The sequence below is a fragment of the Tauraco erythrolophus genome, chromosome 13 (assembly GCF_009769465.1).
Source record: "Tauraco erythrolophus isolate bTauEry1 chromosome 13, bTauEry1.pri, whole genome shotgun sequence".
Lineage (NCBI taxonomy): Eukaryota > Metazoa > Chordata > Aves > Musophagiformes > Musophagidae > Tauraco > Tauraco erythrolophus.
The window spans coordinates 8,164,459-8,185,971 of NC_141477.1; the positions used below are offsets into that span (position 1 = coordinate 8,164,459).

General features: G+C 40.6%; 1 protein-coding gene across 1 annotated transcript in view; it reads right to left on the minus strand.

Annotated features, from left to right (window-relative positions):
• Nucleotides 1–3,122: 3,122 nt before the first annotated feature.
• Nucleotides 3,123–21,513, minus strand: part of ADGRG4 (adhesion G protein-coupled receptor G4) — a 31,048-nt gene continuing 12,657 nt past the window's right edge. Inside the window, exons 8-23 of the mRNA XM_086619871.1 lie at nucleotides 20,943–21,091; nucleotides 19,899–20,031; nucleotides 19,275–19,393; nucleotides 17,982–18,192; nucleotides 15,434–15,599; nucleotides 15,161–15,310; nucleotides 14,200–14,322; nucleotides 12,451–12,496; nucleotides 11,484–11,587; nucleotides 9,976–10,097; nucleotides 8,861–9,129; nucleotides 7,512–7,605; nucleotides 6,156–6,445; nucleotides 5,492–5,593; nucleotides 3,910–4,071; nucleotides 3,123–3,250 (exon numbers count right to left, since the gene is read on the minus strand). Of these exons, the coding sequence (XP_086475997.1) occupies nucleotides 3,123–3,250; nucleotides 3,910–4,071; nucleotides 5,492–5,593; nucleotides 6,156–6,445; nucleotides 7,512–7,605; nucleotides 8,861–9,129; nucleotides 9,976–10,097; nucleotides 11,484–11,587; nucleotides 12,451–12,496; nucleotides 14,200–14,322; nucleotides 15,161–15,310; nucleotides 15,434–15,599; nucleotides 17,982–18,192; nucleotides 19,275–19,393; nucleotides 19,899–20,031; nucleotides 20,943–21,091 (2,368 nt within the window). The remainder of the gene's footprint in view (nucleotides 3,251–3,909; nucleotides 4,072–5,491; nucleotides 5,594–6,155; nucleotides 6,446–7,511; nucleotides 7,606–8,860; nucleotides 9,130–9,975; nucleotides 10,098–11,483; nucleotides 11,588–12,450; nucleotides 12,497–14,199; nucleotides 14,323–15,160; nucleotides 15,311–15,433; nucleotides 15,600–17,981; nucleotides 18,193–19,274; nucleotides 19,394–19,898; nucleotides 20,032–20,942; nucleotides 21,092–21,513) is intronic.

Here is a 21,513-nt window from a genome sequence, read left to right on the forward strand (position 1 = left end):
AGTCACCACAGCTGCTGCAGTGTTTTTCCTATCATTTTTTGTTTCTTTTGCATCGTCTAACCTATTGTTAACAACCCACTGAGATTTGACATCAAATAATTGTCTTCATAGATAAATATACTTTCAGAAATGCCTCTTTCATTGGTTTAAAATAGAGCACGCATTTCCTGGCATATGTATCTCTAAAAATAAGCCATCTAGGAGTAAATGAGAATGACTTAGAAATCAAAAGAGCTTTAGATTGCTGCTTTCTCAGAGAGGGAGCAGAGTCAACTGATACAATCGAAACCGTGGGGAGGAGGATGCGTTTGTGCCGGTAACACACCGCTGCCCGTCAGGTCACGTTCAAGCCGGAGCTGTGGAAGCTGTTCCCATCACTTAGAATTATTAGGATGTGAATCACAGGCACATAGGAATTTTTTATTAGATTTGTCTTTGTGCGTGTCCTCTCCCTATGAAAACCATCAATGCATGATTCTGTGACAGAATGTCAGCGTAAACGTGCTGGAGAAGAGCAAATGTAATGGTGGCGGCACGGAGGATATTATTTCAGCCCAAAGAAAATTACACATCTTCATTCCAACTGACAACCTAAACAATACCATGCTTGAAACATAAATGATACACTGTTTAGCTGGAAAAGCCATTAGGCACATGATGGATAGTGGAAGTGAGCTAACCACCTTCCCAGAACAAATAGCGCTTCGCATTTTACATAAGCAAGTTGACAGGTTTTTAAAAATTTACTTCCAGATTTTGCTTTTTGAATAGCAAAAAAAAAAAATCAATAGCGAGAATGGTGACCTGACATCGCTCCACGCCGTGCAGCTTGCTCTTCTTCTCGCTGTTACACCTCCAAAGCAGGAAACACGCTGACGGATCTGCCCAAGAAATGGCAGCCTGAGAAGTTTTAAATATTCCAGCACTTTTCTCTCCAGCTTGTCCAGCTTTTATCCAAATATTTGTTGCTCTTAATTGTTTAATAGTGTTATTAGGACATTTAGCAAAAACTTTAGAAAATCAAGATATATTTCATCTTTTATCAGGAATGCAATAAAACAATTGCAGTATGCAGGAGACAAGGCCAGTCTCATGTTGCTCTCATATTGATCCTCTTTTACCGCCTTTTTATTTTAAATTAGACTAATAGAAAGTAGAGTTGGGAGGGCTTTCAACAGATCTTCCAGTCCATCCTTTGTCCTTAGGCAAAATCAACTTTACTTATACCAATTTTGGGAGACACTTGTCTTATTACTATGAGTGGTTTTTAAGACCTGCAGCAATGGCAATTCCATGTGCTCTCTAGACCATTTGTTCCTTAAAATTAGAAATTGTTACCTAATGTCTAGTCTAAATGTAAGGCTATTACCTTCTGTCCTGTAACGCATATGCAGAAAGAATTACTGTGTGAAGGCGAACAGTGAGGGTCAAAGGAGGGTGGCAGAGAAAGAAACAGGGTCAGAGTGTTCATCCACTGAGACTTAATGATATCAGAGCAGAGACAAACTGGTGTAAAAGGGACTCGGGGGAGGACTAAAGCTCCAGCTCCTCCGAAGACTTCTGCAGCCTCCTTCCTCCCCCTCTCAGGAACCCCCCGGGGTGTGCCGCAGCCAGGTTCGGGGTGCAAGGGGAGTCAGACCCAGCTTTAGCACACAGCACCATGGCACAGCACATCCTGCTTCTCACTGCAAAGCAGGGAAAACTTTTCCTCAGCAGCAGATTGTGGAACAGAGTTCACTAATGAAAACAAGGAATACAAGCAGAGGATGATAGTTCAAGTGTCCAACATCCTGAATTGTACATTATATTAAATTTCTTTCTCATTGAAAACAATTTCAAGTTAGAAACAAGTGGTGGAACTTGTTTGCGTGTTTTTAATGATAATATTTATCCCGGAAAGCCAAGGAACTGAAGGTGATCTGTCTAATTTCAAGTAGGCTGGCTGTAGCTCCTGTACATTGAAATACTCATCTTTTTCCACTAATTGCTGTGTGGGAGTTATTCACAGAATGAAAGAACCTGTTGTGTTTGCTATCGTGCATACCAGCTCTAAGACACCGCTCCATTATATTTTTTTACTCCTCTGTCATCAGTACAGGTCAGCATTTTACTGTATTAGCAATCATCAGAAAATCTTTACTTGAATGACACAGAGAAAGGATTTCAACAGAAACTACGGTTCAGTTGAGCAGGCAAGTTACTGATTTGAACACATTTGCTGAAATTAAGCCCCTCTTCAGTAGGAGAGGAAAGTTAAGTCTCTCTTGTGATCTTATAACGTGGAGCTTATCTCCTGCTATATTCACAGCAAAGTATTACTAAAGGGCAAACTTCTTAATCACCACCTCCAAAGATGGTAGGATTTTGCCTGCTATTGTTCTGGTGAGGTTTTTCTGCAGGAGAGATAATTTGAAACTTATATCGTAATCATGGATATCTATTAGAGGTGGGAATTTCAGTTTTTGTTGTTTCCACATTCCATTTGAAGCTACTGGGCAATGTTTTCAAATATTGAAACATGCATCTACATCTCTTTAGAGATCTAAATCCAAGTCAGCAGTGCCAGCACATCTGAAAATAAAAATGTACAACTGAAAGGACCATCTTGGAAAGCTGAGTCCAATTTCTTAATGTATAAGTTGATCAAAGTCCATCTCAGAAAAAGCAAGGAGGTTTACTGATTGAAGAACCTAGACATCTGTGCCTGAGACAGTCAGCCAACAGGCTCAAAAGTATGACTTGAAACTCAGTATTATGGGTATTAGGTTCTGAGGATAAGTATCAGATGAAGAAAGGAGCAGAGGGATGGCAGGAGGGTGTAAGGAGGAAATAAAAAAAAAGAGGACAAACTATGAGAAGATCTAATGATGGGGAAGAGAATGTTTCCAGTCTCTGTTTAATCGGAGGGCTTATCTTGGAAACACAGGGGGACTAAATCCTTATGTGTTCCATACTGCAGCTCCACTGAAGCCTAGAGAGTTGAATCATGGGACGTTTTAGCTCTATAATTGTGTTCTGAATGATAATTGTACATTAGGAGTAATTATTTAGATAAATGTTTATTTCTACATGCCGCAAAAAGAGAACCATCATTAGATAATCTGAAGAAAACAAATTCAGTATTAGTGAAAAAATCTTGCTTTCTGTGGATAGCACAGCCCTGTATCCATGGGTAGTATTCTTCGTGAAGAAGGATGTTTGGTCTCACCATCTTCTGGAGGTACAGCACTGGGGCTGTAGTGAACTTCAGCTATAGAAAAGAATTAGGGAAAAATTTTCATTATAATAATTTTGTTTAATAGACAGAAACCTGTCTATGTAGAACTCACTGATTTAACGTCTTTGGGGAAATAACAAAAATCAGCATGTTTCCAAAAACAACCAGGAATGTTTGGTGCTGAGGTCAGAATTCCTGTAAAGGCATTCCTTTTTCAGAATATGGGTCTGCAACAATTTCTCCATCTTGAAAGGCAAAACCTCCTGCCAGAATTCTTCTCGATTAAACAGGCTCACAGCAGGTCCTGTTCAGCTTTCTGTGATCCCCAAGATCTTTGCTTTTTTGAGAATGCATGAGATAGATGATAGACTATAGTGCTCCCTAACTGGAGTACATCCCATGAGAATGTCAGCGAGCTGGCCCAGGGTAGAATCTCTCTTAGGTGCCAAAGGTGGGGGCTGAGCAGAGAGTTCCCTTCCTTTTGGAGAAGAGCCGTACCAGGATCTTAAGGGCTTTCTTACTTTCCTTAGTACAGCAAAAGCCATCTGTAATGTAGTCATTAACCCCAAACTGAAGTCTGGCGCAGACACAGCATGAAAGGTTTCCTATTTATTTCCATTGGTTGGGATTTGACAGTCACCATATGGAACCTATTGCATTCTGGTCTATGCAGCGCATGTTGTTTTTCTTACCAATCCTAAAATGTATATCTGGAGAGCTCCTGGGAAGGAAATCTGAACCATTGGAAGTTGAACTGGTTCCATTAGGGTTTAGACTCCACAAAGACTGGGACTGTGATTTGTGGTTTAAATGCCTTGGTGTAGATCCAGCAGTTGCACCTGACCCACTCCAGTCTGAAATCAGAGAGTGGAAGGCACAGGAGTAAAATTCTGCACAGTGTCATATCTCAAACTACTAGAGACCAGGGAGGAGAAAGGTCCATGCTTGCTTCTTGTGCCATCCTTGTACCTGCCCTGGAGCCACGGGTCTCTGTGCAGCACCGTGCACAATTCCTGCTGTTAATTTTTACACTAACTCTGTCACACTTGTGCAGGTGGGGCTGGATACCAGCAATTTAGTCTTCTATTTCCCCTTTAGGGACCTAATCTAGTAATACTAATTCAAATAAGGTCATACCCAAGAAGAGGTACGCGCCGGAGGGGAATGGCAGCCTCACCCTTATTGTATCTTACAGCATCGAGCTGGCTCATGCTCAAGGAAGAATACTCTATGGGCTCCTTAAGAGCGTTCTTGTTGAATTCTCCCTCTGCAGACGGAAAGCTACATATTCCTCAGCAGCACAGAATGCACAGGACTGCTGTGTACAGGCCATATGTGTTAATACACCATTTTTAGTCTGATTTCCTGAAAAGATCAGCTTCTCCTTTGTAATATCTATTCATAGTGTCAATTGATTTTGATGGACACACAGAGCTACTGAAGTTATTGAATTCTTCCACATATCTATGAAAAATCAGCGTAACTGGGGTAGCCCAGAATAAGCCACAGCCCGTGTTATTTCTTGCTGAGCTGCTAGCTAGCAGAATCTTACAATAATTTTGGTTGGAAGGGACCTTTGGAGGCCTTCACTCCAACCTCCTGCCCAGAGTTGGATCAGGTTGGTCAGGCACCTGTACAGCTGAATTTTGGTGCTCCAGGGAGGGAGACTCTCTCCATTGCCTTTCTGGGCCACCGTCACCTATTTAACTACCCTCATCATGAAAAAAATCTGTTTCCTTATAAATAATGGGGATGTCCATAGCTGCAATCTGTGTCCATTGCCTCTTGTCTTCTTCCTATGCACCTCTGAGAAGAGTCCATCTCTTCTTTAAAATCACCCCTCAGATAGCCAAAGACAGCAATTACATGTCCCTTCTCCTTCCCAGGCTGAGCAAACTCAGCTCCTGCCCATAAAAAATAGCCACTAGTATGTCCAATATCATGCATAGATTTCCGAATCTCACCTCTATGAAGACTGGAAGGCCACCAAAAGCATAGCTCACGTAAGAGAATACTTAATGGCAGGTGAGAACAGAATTAGAGACCAAGCTGAAATCTTTTTTTGAAATCTATGTTTTTTACTGCGTGCTGTCACCTCGTTGTCATATCATAAGCAATTAATGGAAGAGGATAAAGACCTATTAAAGAATAATTATCCAATGGAATGCAGAAAGGCTGTTGAGGGGAGCCTTATTTCTTAATGTAGAACGAATGTGAAACCAGTAGCAGGCAAAGACTTTTGAGTCAAGCTAAACAAAACCCCTCAGTGCTTACCAGAATAATTACTCAGACGAAATCTTCCCCAGCAAAAGTGTCCTTGGCACTGCTTCACTACTTCTTCCTTCATTAGACAGTGAAACACAAAGATAAAGAACCCTAAAGAAGTAAGAAGAGAAATTCACAGGTTTTCAGGTGGATTCTCCAACCTGCTGTCCCTTTTCTAAACTTTTTCTATGCCCCTCAGTTACCAGTGTGTTACGTGTGGGCGGAGAGATGGTCCCTGGGCCAGCATCATGTTGGCCCAGAACTGCACTGAGTCCTTTGTGCGTATGAAAGGGTAGTGAGAAGAACTTGCTGCAGATTTGGTATAAGAATAATCTGCAAGTCACTGTAGAGTCTATCAACCATTTTTATGCCCAGATGAAAAGGACTGTGCCAGCTCCTGAAAAGTTGCATTTATTGGGATCCATGTTTCAGAGGCATGACTTTGTGTCTTTAATAGTAAATCTATCTATCCCAGCAATGCCATCTAAACAGCACTATCATCCCACTGCGATGGAGCTTTCCTATTAAAATAGCTAAACACTGTAACACAAATCTATATGAACACTCCACTTCTCTCATGCTTGAATTACATGATGTTACAAATTTTTATTTTTATTTCTATTCCACGGCCCTAAACTGTTGCATTTATAGCAGTATTCCATTCAGAAATTACCTTGCAAGGTGTTAAAAATGCTGAAGAGATACAAGAAAAATATCCTCACTGCTCCCCAGGCGAAAAACACAAAGCCCCAAGTTAAGCCCAAAAGGAACATCAAGCTGAAAGCACTTTTGAGATCTTGGAGAAAACTCTGTTTCCAGGCTCTGGATCTCTTTTGTGTCCTTGATTTCAAGGAGTGGACTTTAAGGAGAACAGTGATGAACATGGCTGTATTCATCAAAAATGCTAAGAAGACATAGGCCACAACGGAGATGTAAAACACTATATCCTCCTGAATCCAGCAGCTGCAAGAAAGGGAGGTATGTATTCAATAAGGAGTTTTAAGAACAGTGAAACTAATGAAGCCTGGTTCCAAAATATGTGTCCCACAGGGTTCTCCGATACTGAATAAGGCGCATTCCCTAACGCCCATTACTTTCCCCCAATGAGGACATTCCTGGAATCTCTCCACTTGCTTTTTTATGGATGTTAAAGAAATTCAATAACTTTAAGACTTCAATATCTCTGCCAAATTCAGATAAACCTGACAATTGTTTCACAACCTAATAACGTATATGCACAAAGACACACTGCCTTAGGAAAACTGAGTTAAATACAACTTAATTAGGAGTCTAAATAGTAGCATAGCACAGAGATGAGCACTGGTTAGCTTTTCCTCAGACATTAATTAGTGAATTTTACTGCCTTTTTGCTGAAGGTAACAGTTTTCCCTCTGAGGTGTCATGGGTGTGTGTTGCCTCTCTGATGGGCTAGAATTTAAATATTCCAGGTAATCTTCACCAACAAGTGATCATATTGTGCTGAACAGAAAGCAAGTGAAAAAAATAGAAGCATTCTTTGCTATAAAACTTTTAAAAAAGGTTGAAAGAATGTAGTGTTTTCCCACTGGAAAAGAGAGGAGGTTGAGATGATTTAAATAAAAGAATTTGAAATGACGACGAGACAGTGATGTGAACTGACATGTAAAAAACAGAAGCAAATGTGCAAAACACTAGAGCAATTATTCTGCCTTTTGGTTTTACCAGAAATCTAGAACATGCAGGGGCATATATACAAATGTCCCATCAGGCTGAGTTAATGTCATGTAAAGAAAGAGATTTTCCAGAAAGGAAAAATAGAGTTGACTGGCAGAAGCTCTCCCTGTCCGCCAGCCCAGTCCACTGCTGTGAGAGTTACTCCATGTAGTAACCGTGCATCCAAAACGATCCAATGAATGAGAACCACTAAAAGGAGAGGGTTAAGATGGGGGAGGAAAGACAAAAGTAAGATAGAAGTTGTTGCCTTCTGGTTATTTTTTGTATCTTTAAGATACTCCAGGGACCATCAAAAAGCTTAAAGTATTACACTTACAAATTGCTGAATGGATTACTCTCAGAATGTGATCCATCGCCATAGAAGTCTTTATTTATAACGAGCACAAGAGTAATTACAATAGCTGGTAATCCTAATATGGAAGGCAAGAGAAAAAGAGATATTCAGATTAAAAAGAAAAAATGGAGAATATGGAAAGATGTCAGATAATCTCTGATGAGCAATTACAGCAGGCATGTACATCGTAGGATCAAACTCTATCCCTAAAGCTCATTCTGAAACGAGTGTAATTAAAATGTGTGTCATAGCAGGTTTAATCTCCTTATTTATGTAAATTACAAATGAGTAGGCATAAAAATATCTGTGTTTGCAAAATGTTTGTGAGTGTTCAAACATCTCCAGAAGGGATCCAATCTGGTAAAATAAAACTGACTGATTATTACAAAAAGCAGAGTGTCAAAAGATAAGCGGACCACAGCATTTTTTGTTAAGATGTGATAGAGACAGACATTTTCCAGACAGTGTTTTTTCAGTCTCCCCTTCCACTCATTTCCCATTTCCCATATTTCTTTCATTTCTGGGTTTTCTGTTGGAAACAGCTGCCGCCAACACCACCATCACGGATGGCTGCCCCTGAGGACTGTTACTTGCAACATCAGATCTAATGATAGAGGAGATGATAACTCTGCACACTATTCAAAAGCCTAAAAAAAAATATAAATTTTAAACCGCATCTAATGGTGACTCAAAAAATACAGACCAAATTCTGCCCTGGGTCAGCACCTCTGATGGCACCTTTTCTAACAGCTGAGCCAGTGTCTTGAGTCCTTTCTGTTAGGTTTCTCCCAAGCAAGTTGCTGATGCTCAGTGCTTGGAGGAAAAAGGAATCAGTGAAGTCCTCAGGAGAGCTATGAACGAAAGCCACATCCTCCTCCCTGCAGGGAAATCCTGCGTAGAACGGCAGCTAAGGACATGGCAGCTAGGGACACGAGGCCTGGAGGAGGAGATCAAAATCACCTCTGAGCATCCCCCATGCAGGGGTGAAGGCTGTGGGCAGCTCGTACTTCCTCAGGCACACTGCTGACATGAGCTACCATGATAAGTCAATCCTGTAAAGAGCAGGACGGGTAGGGAAAGCAGTTCCTTACCCTCACTTTTGCCTTTCTTTGCGTCTAACTGTGCAAGGGAGCAACGGGCACTTTCTGCTAATGACTCCGTGGGCAGAAGAAACTTAATCTAAACCTGCCTGAGGGAAGAAATCTACTCTTGCAGCTTAGGGTGTGCATCGCATTTCTACTAGCTCAGTGTCCTAACTTACTTTTGCAAGTATTCCCCTATCTTAGAGAAGTTAACAAGCACAGAAGTGGAGAAGAAATCCTCTTACTTACCCCAGCCAGCAATACAGCATTTTAGGATATACTTTGGGACATAAACATTGAAAACTTTGACGAGAGCCAAGTACAAGTGAATAGACTCCAGGCACATCCACGTGAAAGCTGCAAGAAGGAAATAGTGAAGGAGCACGGCCGTGGTGATACAGAGACCTGGCTGGTTGAATGAGGAGAGCCAGGAGTTGATGAGGAAGACCATGTTGAGCATCAGCAGCGCAGCACAAAGATTGAGCAGGATTTTTGAAGGATTGTCTCTCCGCAGCTTCCTAAAAAGAAGAGGAAAGTTACAAGGTTATCATTGCATGAGTTGTGCTGGGTACATTCACTAAAGCAAAGTAGCACAAATATGTGTTCAGTGTATTAAAATTTGCTCTCTGTTGTGGAAGTTGTGTCTGCCTTAGTGTTTTACGTCAAATCATGTGTGTTTTTGAAGCAGATCTCCCAGCCTGAAAAAGCAGACCATCTATGTACGTGGAGACCTGCTGGGTTTTTCACACTTGGTGGAGGAGAGACAGACTTAATATCATCTTTTTACTACCGCATCGAGTATTGTTGTTGTTGCAATATTAGTGGATTATGAAAGCAGCCACAGCTACCTAAGTTCAGGGCTCCATCGTGCCAGGAGGTACTGGCACATACAATATAAAATCAAACCTATCCAAAAGGACAAAACACAAGAAAGACCAAGAGAAGAGAAGAGAAACCGTAGGTTTCCCTATTTTGCTGTTGATATCATCCAATGTATGGTCTATATACAGAGAATATTCCAAATTCCTGGTAGCATCCAATATAGTCTGTATACAGGGAATATTTCAGATTCTTGATGTGATATCTTACCCATGTCCATGAGTAAGTTTATGAAATGATAGAAATTTAGGAACATCAAAGTTGCTAAACAGTTCAGAGTAGTCCTTGTATTGAAGCGTGAGGATTTGAATCCCTCTTATTTCATCACAGTCACAGGTCAAAATAAAGCAATATTTCTACTGTAACCTCTCACTCTTGCCTCCTATGCATCACAACATCAAATATTACCAAACATTCTGATAGTTACTGCAAATTCATTATTGCCAAAACATTAAAAGCGATATGAGAAAAAGGATCAGACTTACTCCAGGGTAAGATATGTCACCAGCGTTACACCCAAAAATAGCGAAGAAGCACCACATCCTGCATAGCTTATCAGAGTTAATATACGATCGTGTGTGATATCTATCTCTGTCCGGGAGAAGTCCTATGTTACAAGATAAAGAATCACATTTGTTTGCCATAACAGATAAAGAAAATTGCTTTCCACATTTTCACGTTGATAAAGAAATCGATTTCTGTTCTGCTTACTGCTCCTCTTGGAGGGTTTCCATTAGTGTTTTATGTGTTTCTTATTGTATGGTCCTATAAAAGATCCAAACTAGTAAAAATACACAGTATTTAAAGTTGTGAAGCTAGAAAAGCTGTACTTTAGAAACCACATTTCAACAAGGATTCCAGGGTCTTGCCAAAATTATTCCACTGGGAGCTCGCTTTGTAGGAGAAACTTTGTTTTAATGGCAGCTGCCATGCTTGGGAACTGCACAGACCTGCTAAATATCTTGGAGGATCCTCCACATCCAGAAAGCATCGTTCTGCAAAAATCAGCTGGGAGCCTGGGCCCTGCTTCGCCACAGCTGCTGCTGCTGGGAGCGATACTGAGAGGATTTAGTTGTTCCCTGCCACAGTTTTTCTTCTATTTGGTGAAACTTTGAGCCTCAAACTAGTAACCTGCATCTCCAGCGTAGAAGCGACTTTGTGCTGTTAAATAACCATGGTGATTACCAAAGTGGCAGTGCAAAAGATGTGGGATCTTAAAATCAAACCAAATTCTCTTTGCTTGCATAGAAACTTTATCAAGTTGTCTGAAACCTGTTACATCTAGATTCCTTCTCGTGGAAGTCACATTTTTACTTTGGAGGGCTTTGTGCCTCTCTTGGAGCAGGTTAACGCTGGGCAAGCATCCGAAGGCAAAGGGATGGCCTTACCCCATCATGTAGGTTGTATCCTACTGGGATTAGACAACTTTAATCTACTCGGTTTGCTTTGAACTTGCCTAACACTTGGCCTTGGTTGCAGCCCGTTCTCAGCCAGTCGTCTCTGAACTCTCATTTTTTGACATTCAACTTTTAGAGGCAGTTTTCTCTGTATTAAAATACTGGCTGCCTTTTCTGCCCTATAAATAAGGGACAGTAGTTAATGACATCTCCCATATTTATATTAAACTTCCCTTTCTGCTGGAATGTAGATAAAACTTTCAGAAAGATGAAATGTCACTAGTTGCCACTGGCAGGTAATAAATTTAACACAGTATCTCCAACGCGGCAAATAGCACATTAACATGGATTAAGTTACATTGCAAAGATGTACAAACTACATCTGTAAAATGAATTTGCCTTGAAGCAAGTGACATTTAGAGGAGTTTATACAGTAAAAATCATTATAACTCTTTTGTTTGTTATTACTGATTTTGGCAAAATTGCAGATATCGAACAGCTTGTATAGATATGAATCTCCCATCTCTCTCCAGAACTAGTGATGACTTTGTTTAGTGCCATAGGACTTTTCTGGAGATGATTCACGGAGTACGTACCAGTAGGACTCCAAAATGGGTAAGATGGTTACAAAAACAGATTGTGTAATTCATATCTGTATATTCCATTTCACACCCCGATGTATTCCAACCACCCAGTCCATCTGTGTAATAGAGAAAAAAGGGATTTTTAAGCAGAGTTAGTCATGCTCAGTCATTTATAGCTCTGCAGCACACTGAATGTGTGAATATGAGCTCAAGTTAGTACAGATTGCAGGGTCATTTAGCAGAGCACAAGTGAGATTTCACACAGGAATACATCTTACATAGTTGCCTGAGAACCTCAAAACTTGGAAGAAAGCCTTTGGTGGAATGAAGAAATATTTAAAGTCATTTACATGCCTGCACATAGAGAAAGCACGAAGGTAAGGAAGAGTGCGCTGGACTAGGTTACGCTGCAGGGTGTGGAAACACAGAAGGCAAGAAACATTTAGAGGGCAGAGGATTTATTTAGGCAGAGTCTGGCATTGAAAAAGCCAGATCTTCCCTGGTAAGATCAAATTTATGACCCTGCTTATGTGACATGTAGGACATACTCAGAAGTGAAGCTTCTGATTTAATATATATATGTATTCTAACACCAATAATTGCAGAGAAAACCTCTCCCACGTGTTCCGAGTTAACCCAATACACAGTCATCTTTCTGTGTCTGTTGACTATCTGAGCTGTATTCAAGACTTGACCACAGCAAAGCCCTCACTGACTCCCCTGAATTAAATCAGAGAAGCCATCTGACGTTTCACTGCATTTCTGATTTTTTCTTAGACTAGGTCTTCTTATTCATGTAGATGCACCATTGTACAACGCCTGGCACGTATCCTCTGGTACTAACACTGATTACTGAGGTATCAATGTCAATGGAAACCAGTAACACGAACTCAACAGGACAGCCTCAAAGTTTCAAGCTCCAACATCAGGGTGTCAAAGGGTCTGTGACGCTGCTGACAGCTCTGTGAATAACACTTACTGTTCTTCTGCAAGTCCCAGAAGACGCAGTGAACTTCTGCGTTACCCTGAAAGTGGAGAAAAAAGGAGGCTGTGACATTTATTCTGTACACTGTCTGCGCTCACAGACGGTGCATCTTGCCTGTAATCAGGATTTATAACTTATTTATAACTAAATAAGCTTGATGTGATTTCCTCTGCACTGCTTGACAAGAAAGTCCACTGATCTCTGCGATTATTTGCGTGGTGGTGCTGCATAGGGTCTGTAGGTCACCGGAGATGCCAGCAGTTCAGGGGCAGTTGGACACTTGGTCACTGGGAACCAGTTGGGATATTGGCCAGCTCATCCATGACACTGAAAACCAGCACTGGAACCCAAATTCATCTTCGCCTTTACCAAGGGAAGTCCTGGGAGTCAGTGATCTTCCCAGTTTTACCACTCCTTCTGTATCTTGTAGTCTTTTAAGGACAGAAGAAAATCTGACAAGTTGCCCTGCTTAGACCAGTTCCTATGTCTAGTCTCATTGGTTTCATGTGGTATCTGAGCTGTCATACTGAATTACTGTTGAAATTCAAAAGTTACGACTAAGACCTAGAACAACCACCAGAGATTTTATACAATAATAAAAAACTCCACCAATTCTCAATACAAGAAAACCTTTATTTTAGAATTTCAGTGTTTCCTCTCTCTCTCTGAAACCAGGCAGGGAGGACACCTGAGAGAAAATCAAGCTTGCCTGCATATTGCAAACAGCAGAACAGATTTAAATGGGTATTCAACGCAAAGTTTTCTCTTGGGAACATTCTGGTTTATTACTCATGATGCTGCAGCAAACTTTCCCAAGGCACCAATTCATTTTGTTTGATTATTAATAAAGTTTAATAAGGCACAGTTTCAGGAAGCCACCCGAACAGATAAGCTGTTACGACGTGTGATCTGTAGACTGTCAAATATAATTAGGCAGAGAGCCAAAGATGTAGGTTGGGATAATATCTCATTAAATATTTAATTAGCATATTTTCAAAAGGTCAAGGATAAAAATCTGAGAGGTGCCAGATGGCCCGGTAGAGTAAAAATGATGGAAGAAATTTCTGGGTATGTATTATTTGCTAGAACTGAATGGAAAGAGCGTATTGCCATAAAAGCAGCATTTTCAAGCTCTCATTATCTTGAACTTTGATCAAATTCATCTTATTGAGTAATTTTTTTCTGCCCTGCGTTTGCAATATATTCGTGTGCAGGCTGGACCATAAACATTGGCAACACAAAATGCTGAGGTGGAACTCAGTCAACAAATTTGTCTCGTGCCCATTTAAAACTAATTTATTGAGTTTCAAAACATCATTTTGAAACAAAACAAAGCAAAAGAAATTTTGAAAACATCCATGCAATGTTTCCCCCCTTTTTTTTTTTTTTTAAATTTACCTCTTTTTGTGACTAAAACAATTTGCTGAATTCAGAGCAACTACAAATCATTTCAGTCAAATTCAAAACTTGCCATTTTTTAGCAAATAAACTATTCCTTGAAAAAAATTGTCCCGATCAAGACAAGGAAACAATTAAATGTCCCTCGCTGCTAAGCATGGATTTAGAGTGGAGACCTGAAGGAATTAAACACCGAGATTTGGGTGGTCTGTCAATGTTTTGGTTGATATATCACAGAGAGGTCAGGCAGGAAAATGTTTTAAGCTTATTTGTCCTGTTACCAGTTTATTGTAAGTGAAATAGGATCTACCTCAACATGTCTCTGATGAAATGAACACATCCTACCGTATTTTGGTCTATGTGCTGAAGAGTAATAGTCACAGGTTCATGAAGGTTCTGAACTGATGTGTTTTCAATGCTGGCACTCACAACGTAAGTATTCAACCTCTGCTTCTTTAAACTGTCATCCTGCAGTAGGAAAATATGCCCATGTAAAATATTCCAAGTAATTTCAGTTTCCAGCAATCCCACTCTTCCCTGCTGCCATTTTTTTTTAAATTGTATTTCTTGGAAACGGTGATCAGCTAAACACCATGGGATGCCTGATGTAATTTAGCCACTTGCTACTTCATTAGCAAGTGTAGTTGCAAATTTTGGGACAGTCTCCACATCAGCTGAGGCAGAACAGAGTTTCAGATGCATCAGCTGGATTGGGAAAGCTGTATAATCATTTCAGTACATCAAAACATCCAGTTGTACATCATTAAGCTTATTAGACAGTAGACACAATTGTGAATGCTGCTTCTGTGTGAAGCACACTGTATGCTCCACCATCCCGCAAGAAATGTCTCCCTTTTTAATTACACACACTCACCCCTGCCGAGTTAAGAAAACATAGCAAATACCAGAATAGTCCTGAATGCTGCGTATCAGCACTGCTATTATTTTAAGGGAAACGTAAGTCTTGACATTATTTTCATTATATTTGACACAAACTATGCATGTTCCTTAAACAAGAGCTTACTATCAGAGGAAGACTAGGGTACATTCTTTTCCTACAGAAGAGCGGTATTGGAATAAAACGTAACCTACAGAAAATGAACAAAAAGTTGAAGGTCTACAGGCATCTCTCAGAGCATCATTGCTACAGCAAAGGTTTTGCTGCCTGAGTACATTTTCCCTGCGCATTTCTTAGTGCTCCATCAGTCTGATGCCAAATGTGCCCAGAACAGATGATGCTATTGACTCTCTAAGAACAGCTGAACCAATTACTGCCACGTTAGCGTTTATTAGGAGTCATCATTACCGCAAAGAGGGAAGTAGTGCCAAAAAATTTAAACTGGATCTTTGAATGCTTGACTGGGTCAGAATGCTCAATCCCTAAGAATTTCTTCAGTGATTCTGGCAAAAACACTGAGGCCAGGGCCTTTTTGAAAGGGTTTTCTTCAACACTGATCTGCAGGAGAGAGAGACGACATGCTCAGAGTTGCCTTCCTCAGGTCAAATACACAACGGTACAAAATAGCAGGAGGATTGTCTGGTTTAGCCAGTGGTCCCTGCGGTGATCCTGTGCTCTCACCTGGAGATCCACACCTCTGTTGTAGGAGGTAACGCCAATGGCCAGTCCTCCAAACATGCTGGGATCTGGACGCAACACCAACAAAGCCAAGGAAGTGATTATGACCGATGTGTTTCGTTCTGAGTAAGTCATCTTATAGCCAATCTCCTCAGTTGTCTCCAGGATACTTTACGAAGAGCAACAGCAAGGAAAATAAATTAAAAAAAAAAGTTACATCTCTTGAAATGTTCTCCTGACTTCATAATATGCAGTCAGACAATCAGCTAAAAACCTCTGCTCTGATTTATGATCACAAGGAGCAATCACTAGAGCAGAATGTATCTATTTTGGGGTGAATGGCATTTTGTCTGTCACAGGGTCAGGTGATGACAAGCAATTGAGTTAGCATGTTGGAGTAAGCCAAAACTCTAGCAGGTGGAAGATACCTCACTCCAGGGGCAACGCAAGGTGGTTCTGGGGAGACCTGAATCAAAATTCACCCCCAGTCAAATACGGCATTTCATCTGGAAGGCAGTAACTTGTAAAACCTGCTAACTGATTATTTGTAATCATCTAATTGTACCCTTGAGTAAAGTGTCAGAGCCAGAATAATTCAGTGTGCAAGGGAGCTCTGGGGCTCTGTCACCCAACTCCCCACCTCCCCCACGCAGGGCATACTGTAAAGGTAGGTCAGCTTGCTCGGGGCCCTGTCCAATGAAACTCTGAATATCTCTGAGGATGAGATTTCAGGGCTCTGCTCTCAGTGGAGTTTTTTTCTAAGTAGAGAGAACAGGCTGAAATCTAAAGGAAGCTGCAAATTAGGGTTGTTTAACACTCATGGGTATTAAGACTCAGAGACAGCTCTGCGTCTTGTTTGGCCTCCCATAAGGCTGTTCAGCAGTATGAAGGAAGGGATAATACTCTATTGAACATGTGCAAGACAGCTGGCCCGGATAGACTAAAGGAAAACCTTCCTGTCCTTCTTTGGTCTGGTGTTATCTTCATGCATCATCGGTCCCAGACACACAGGAGCCCCATGGGATCCTTTAGGATCTACAGCTGCCCTAAAGCTGCAAAGCTTGACTTCCCCAAAATATCTGGGATCCAAAATTTCTATTGAGGCATGAAGGAAGGAGCATAATAGCTCTTGTGAGGATATCATGCTAGCACTCATCAGGTATCATCACAGTGGTCATGCTCTTCTGAGGTCTGATTTATGGAAAAATTAAAATACCTAGGATTGTCCTGTCCATAAAAATTGTGAAGACATTTGCATTACAATTCGTACATACCAACTCCATCTCCATTAAGGATCAGGAATGCAGGGTCTGTTAGAATATCGTCCTTGTCCCTAAAACCTTACATTTCATGGGAGGAGAATTCAAAGTAATGGATACTTCATTTAAAAAACCCCACAGCCTATTTCAGAAGGCAGAGGTGTTGAGTGCTGGCAGCTATCACACCCCCATTCCCCACACTGCAGTGCAGTAGACTTTGAAGAGGGAGCATGCAGCCAAAAAGATCACGATGCTACTCAAAGCTTTCTCTCTGGCAGATTTTCCAAGCTATTTTTGGCTACTCCTCCTTGCGGACTCCTGAGTTTGAAAAGGCAATGCATAGTTGTCCAGTGGAAACAACTGGGCTGTTGCGTAGTCTATGCCCCACCTAGAACTTTAGTGGAAAGTTCATCTTTCTTGCTTTTGATATTTCTTATTTTAATATTTCTTATTAAAATATTGTCTTATATTAAGTGAGAGAAAATTACAGATAGGCAGTTTTTAAAATGAGAGATGCTGAAAGACCTTTTAATGTGATGAACAGAGCATCTCTTACAGTGTTGGTTAGCGTTGGATTTGCCACTGCAAAGTAGAATAATCTTCCCTATCCAGAGCCTCAGGCTGTGCGGTGGGAATGGATAAGCTGCCTTGTCCAGATCAGAAATGAGTAAACTTTGTGTACTTGCATTTGCCTTTGTAAAGGCTGGCAGTAGTTTTCTGAACAGTGTGCTGCTCAGCCACAGAAGCCAGACGTTTCGAAAACAGGCAGTTGAGTTACCTTGAAGATCTCAAAAGAGAGAGATGTTTTCAAGGTTATCTGGCAACCTCGATTTTAGCACGTGTGATTCTCACATAACAGACGTAGGATCCAAAACATAGATTTTGAAGTCTAACATTGAATAGCTATGTTTGAAAAATCTTTATCAGCACAGGTACAGCACTCTATCTGGTGTGCTGGTGGGACAGATACGTGTCTCAAGGCTGACCTGCCAAGCTGTAAAGATCACCTCTGAGATGAGGTGAGATGGCAGCCAGGCAGTCTGCTTGATCTGCCTCCAGGCTGAGATGCCCAGAGAAAACAACTGTGATGGTGACTTCTGCAGAACTTGTTCTGGTAAGACCACCTTTGACAACACAATAACCAATTTCTACTGCTAAGAACCGCAAACATGTTTAAGATCCAAGCACAGAAATTGCTAACTCTTGTGGTGATATTTTAATAGACTGAATGAATTATTCCAAGGTGCCATTTTAGCTTAGAAAACCACTTCTCGGCAAGTTATCTCACTTACCTATTGGTTATTTTTCTAATGTTCTGATCTTCTATTTCTTGCAGCAAAATATAGTCTAGTATAGACAATACAGTCTCTGCAAGTGTCATACTCATATCTACAAGCCTTACAGTATCAGAAATTTTACTTAAAATTATTTCTATTTCTTCTATATGCAATGTTGCGTCTGGCAAGAGGTATAAAATATGCTGTGCAATATCTTGTGCGTTCTCTGAAAAAAGAAGAATGTACAGATGATTTATATGGCATAGCTACATGTCTAGCTATATAGCTGCATGTCTCTATGTTAAAGCAAGCAGTTAGTCTGCTTCTCCTTCCTTTCTGTATGGTCATAACGCTTCTATCTATTACAAAATTATAACCTTAAGAATAAGTCAATAAGACCTCAACATGTCAATGAAACTGGCAAAAACTTCAAAACAAAATTTGGATATCTCAGGTTGTATTTTAAAGAAAGAAATCAATGTACTCTTCATAAGAATATTACCACCTGCTTTTGGATTATAAAAATCACCTGCAAGTCATATTTAGTTTTAACTTTGGTCACGTTTGCAAGTGTTTGTGTGTTCAAAACTACACAACATCTATCTCTCTCCTGAAATGCTGCTTAACAGGTAGAGTAGCAAAAGCAAATTCTGAATGGTATAGTTTGAAAAGTTGTATTTGCCATTCATCATCTCATCATCCTTCTATGATTTTTTAATAGAAGCAGAGTTTTACACCCTGGAAATCAGACAGACTGTATGCAACTGCAGATATCTTTCAATGATCTATTATTTGATGCCACTGCTGAGTAGGTGGATAAGCTATGGTATTGGTTTTGTTTACCATTCAAACAATTTGCACTGTGTGGTATAGCTTGAAAAAAGATATACTCAGGTGGTAACGATATAGCTTACCTTATAGCTTACATGAATTACAGCACAAACTTCAATTCCATACACTGATTTGTGCTTCTTTGTATGAGATCTACAGAACATGAACTATGAACTATTTTGATGTGGTAACAGAGAGTATAGACGGGCAAAACTTTGTCACATTAGTCATTGGTTATTTATTTAGTTCTAAACCCAAGTGTTGGATTTCAGACAAGTCTTCAAAGTGATAGCCAGGGAATTTTGAAGGACCTGCAAAATTCATCTAAATTAAAAACACTTTAAGATGACCAGGTGAGCAGGACGCACATAAAACCACCTCATCGCTTCAGTTCTTCACATGTCCAACATGAGCACTGCCTAAGTATAACTATTTTTACTTTGATTCACTGTGTCACTGAAGTATCTGGTGCTTTACCTTCTGTTATCATGATATCATGGAGGTCTAAAATATTATTTGGAAGTTCTTCCAGTAATTTACATGCAGTCATATTTGGTTTCTTCCAGAAAGTTTGCTCAAGTTCAATATTAATTGCACTGAAAAATGAAAACAGTGTACATTGTTACAAGAAAAAAAAATAATTGATATTCCTCATATTTCCCATTTAAGTAGCTAAGGATGTAATTAATTAGCCCAATTTTGAACACTGACTTGCAAGTCAGATCTAACTCAGCACTCATTTAGCAGACTGGGACCAGAGCCTAAGTGCCAGAGCAATTTGAGATGCATCTAGAGGTGTTGGAGGGCAGAGAGCCATGAATGGATGGCACAAAATGCTGCAGTGCATCTGTTTCCCCTCCTTGCTCAAGCAGAAAGTCAGCTTCCTATTACGCTGGCTTGCACTGGCTGCAGGTGATGGAAATGATGCAACATTCCCTTTTTCCACAGCCTATGCTGGACTGGCCCTGTGTACTAAGCATCTTTCTTGGCATGGCACTGCTGTGCACCATGACAGACCACCATCTGGTTCCCCCGCACACAAAGCCCGGCTCTCCCTCGTTTCCCATGCAAGAGCCAAAATCAGATGATCTCATCACTCACCAACTCCTTTGAGCAGACTGCAGAGGGTTTTTCCTGCAGCTGACGAGCGCTTTGGTAGCTGGACTCGTTAGTGGCCAGGAATAATTCCCCTTATAAGTTGTGCGTGAAAAGCTTTCTGGACAATCCCTTAGTGCTGAGGAAGAAATATACAAAAGCTCTTTAAAAAGATATAAAAGTCAAAAGAAGACCCACCCAGGGACCCTGCTGTTCTCTGAACCTCCTTTCCTGATGGAACTCAGCTGTAATTTGCAGACTGGATAAGAGTATTTTACAAGTCTATTGGCTGAAAAAAAAAAAACATTTTATTTCAATATTTCACCTGTTCTTCTATGACCTTCTTCTCTTTTGTTTGACAAGGTCTGTTCTCAGGTAAAGTGTTAGTGTCCCAGCATCACAAACCGCATTTAATGGCAGTACATCCTGTAGGCTTCTCTGATCTATTTGAAGGTGCTTTCACACTGCCCCTCATTATCCCATCAATGTCTTTCCCCCAGGCTTGTAATTTTATTGCCTGCAGCTGATCTTTTCTAAGTCTTTGGTATAAAATGTGGTTTTGAATTTCAGGTACAGTCTGTTAGCTCTTATCTCCGTCTTATTTCTTTATTTTAAGGAGTGATAGAGATTGTAACCAAACCAACAAAGAGATTATTTGCAATTTGAGACTTGATCCAATATGCACTGGCATTAAGAGAATGTCTGCAGTGGGTTTGCTTTCAGTGTTTGGCTCAGGTCTCCCTTGATAGCCGGGCTCTGGGGCTCCTGGGTTTGCAGCTGCATCAGCCTGACCTTCCCTTCATTGCAAAGGTGCTCAGACCTACTTCAGCACCAGGATTCCAATTTTATCTTACCTCCGTTTTTTTAGAACCAAAGTTTTTGATCTTGCTGTCATTACATGATGTTCTACAGCTTGTGCATCAGACGAGGCCAGTCTGGCTACTTGTAGGGACGTTTTCTAGCCCTAACCTCTCCTCAAAGTTTCAATTAGATAAAACACTTGTAGATAGAGTTACAAAGGATTTCAATGAGGTTTTAACGAAATAGTACCTATTGGCTTGACAGCCACATCTTCGGGTTTCACATACAATGATAATGGTCCCTCTTCGTAAGTGTCATTCAACAGCTGTTTGATCTTGAGACGCAGCACTTCTTGCATTTCAAGTGATGCGGCCTTTAAAATGGCCTTACAGATGTAGCTACAAACATAATACACAAACAAGGCTACTGTGTTAGTAACATTTCACCACTATAAGGGGCTACAAAATTAAAGAGTAACCCAGAAAATTATATTGAATCAGATAATTTATGTATGCCTTTTGTTCACCATAAGTACAATCCTGTGGCAAACGTCACCGAATGCTGCTTCTTATGTGCACTAGTACCTTATCACTGGAAATGCTTTCTAAAGTACAAGTTACTGGGACTACAGGTACAAGAATCTATTTATAGTTTCATGGTAAATACCTCAAAAATTTCCTAATCACGTTATCTTGGCAGAGGAAGATCTGTGTCACGAGCAAGCCTTCTCAACCATGTTTTAAAGTCTGGAGTGCGCTAGTCATAAAACAATGAGGTATTGGAGTACTTCTGTGTCCAAACAGAGGTGGCAGACTGCAAT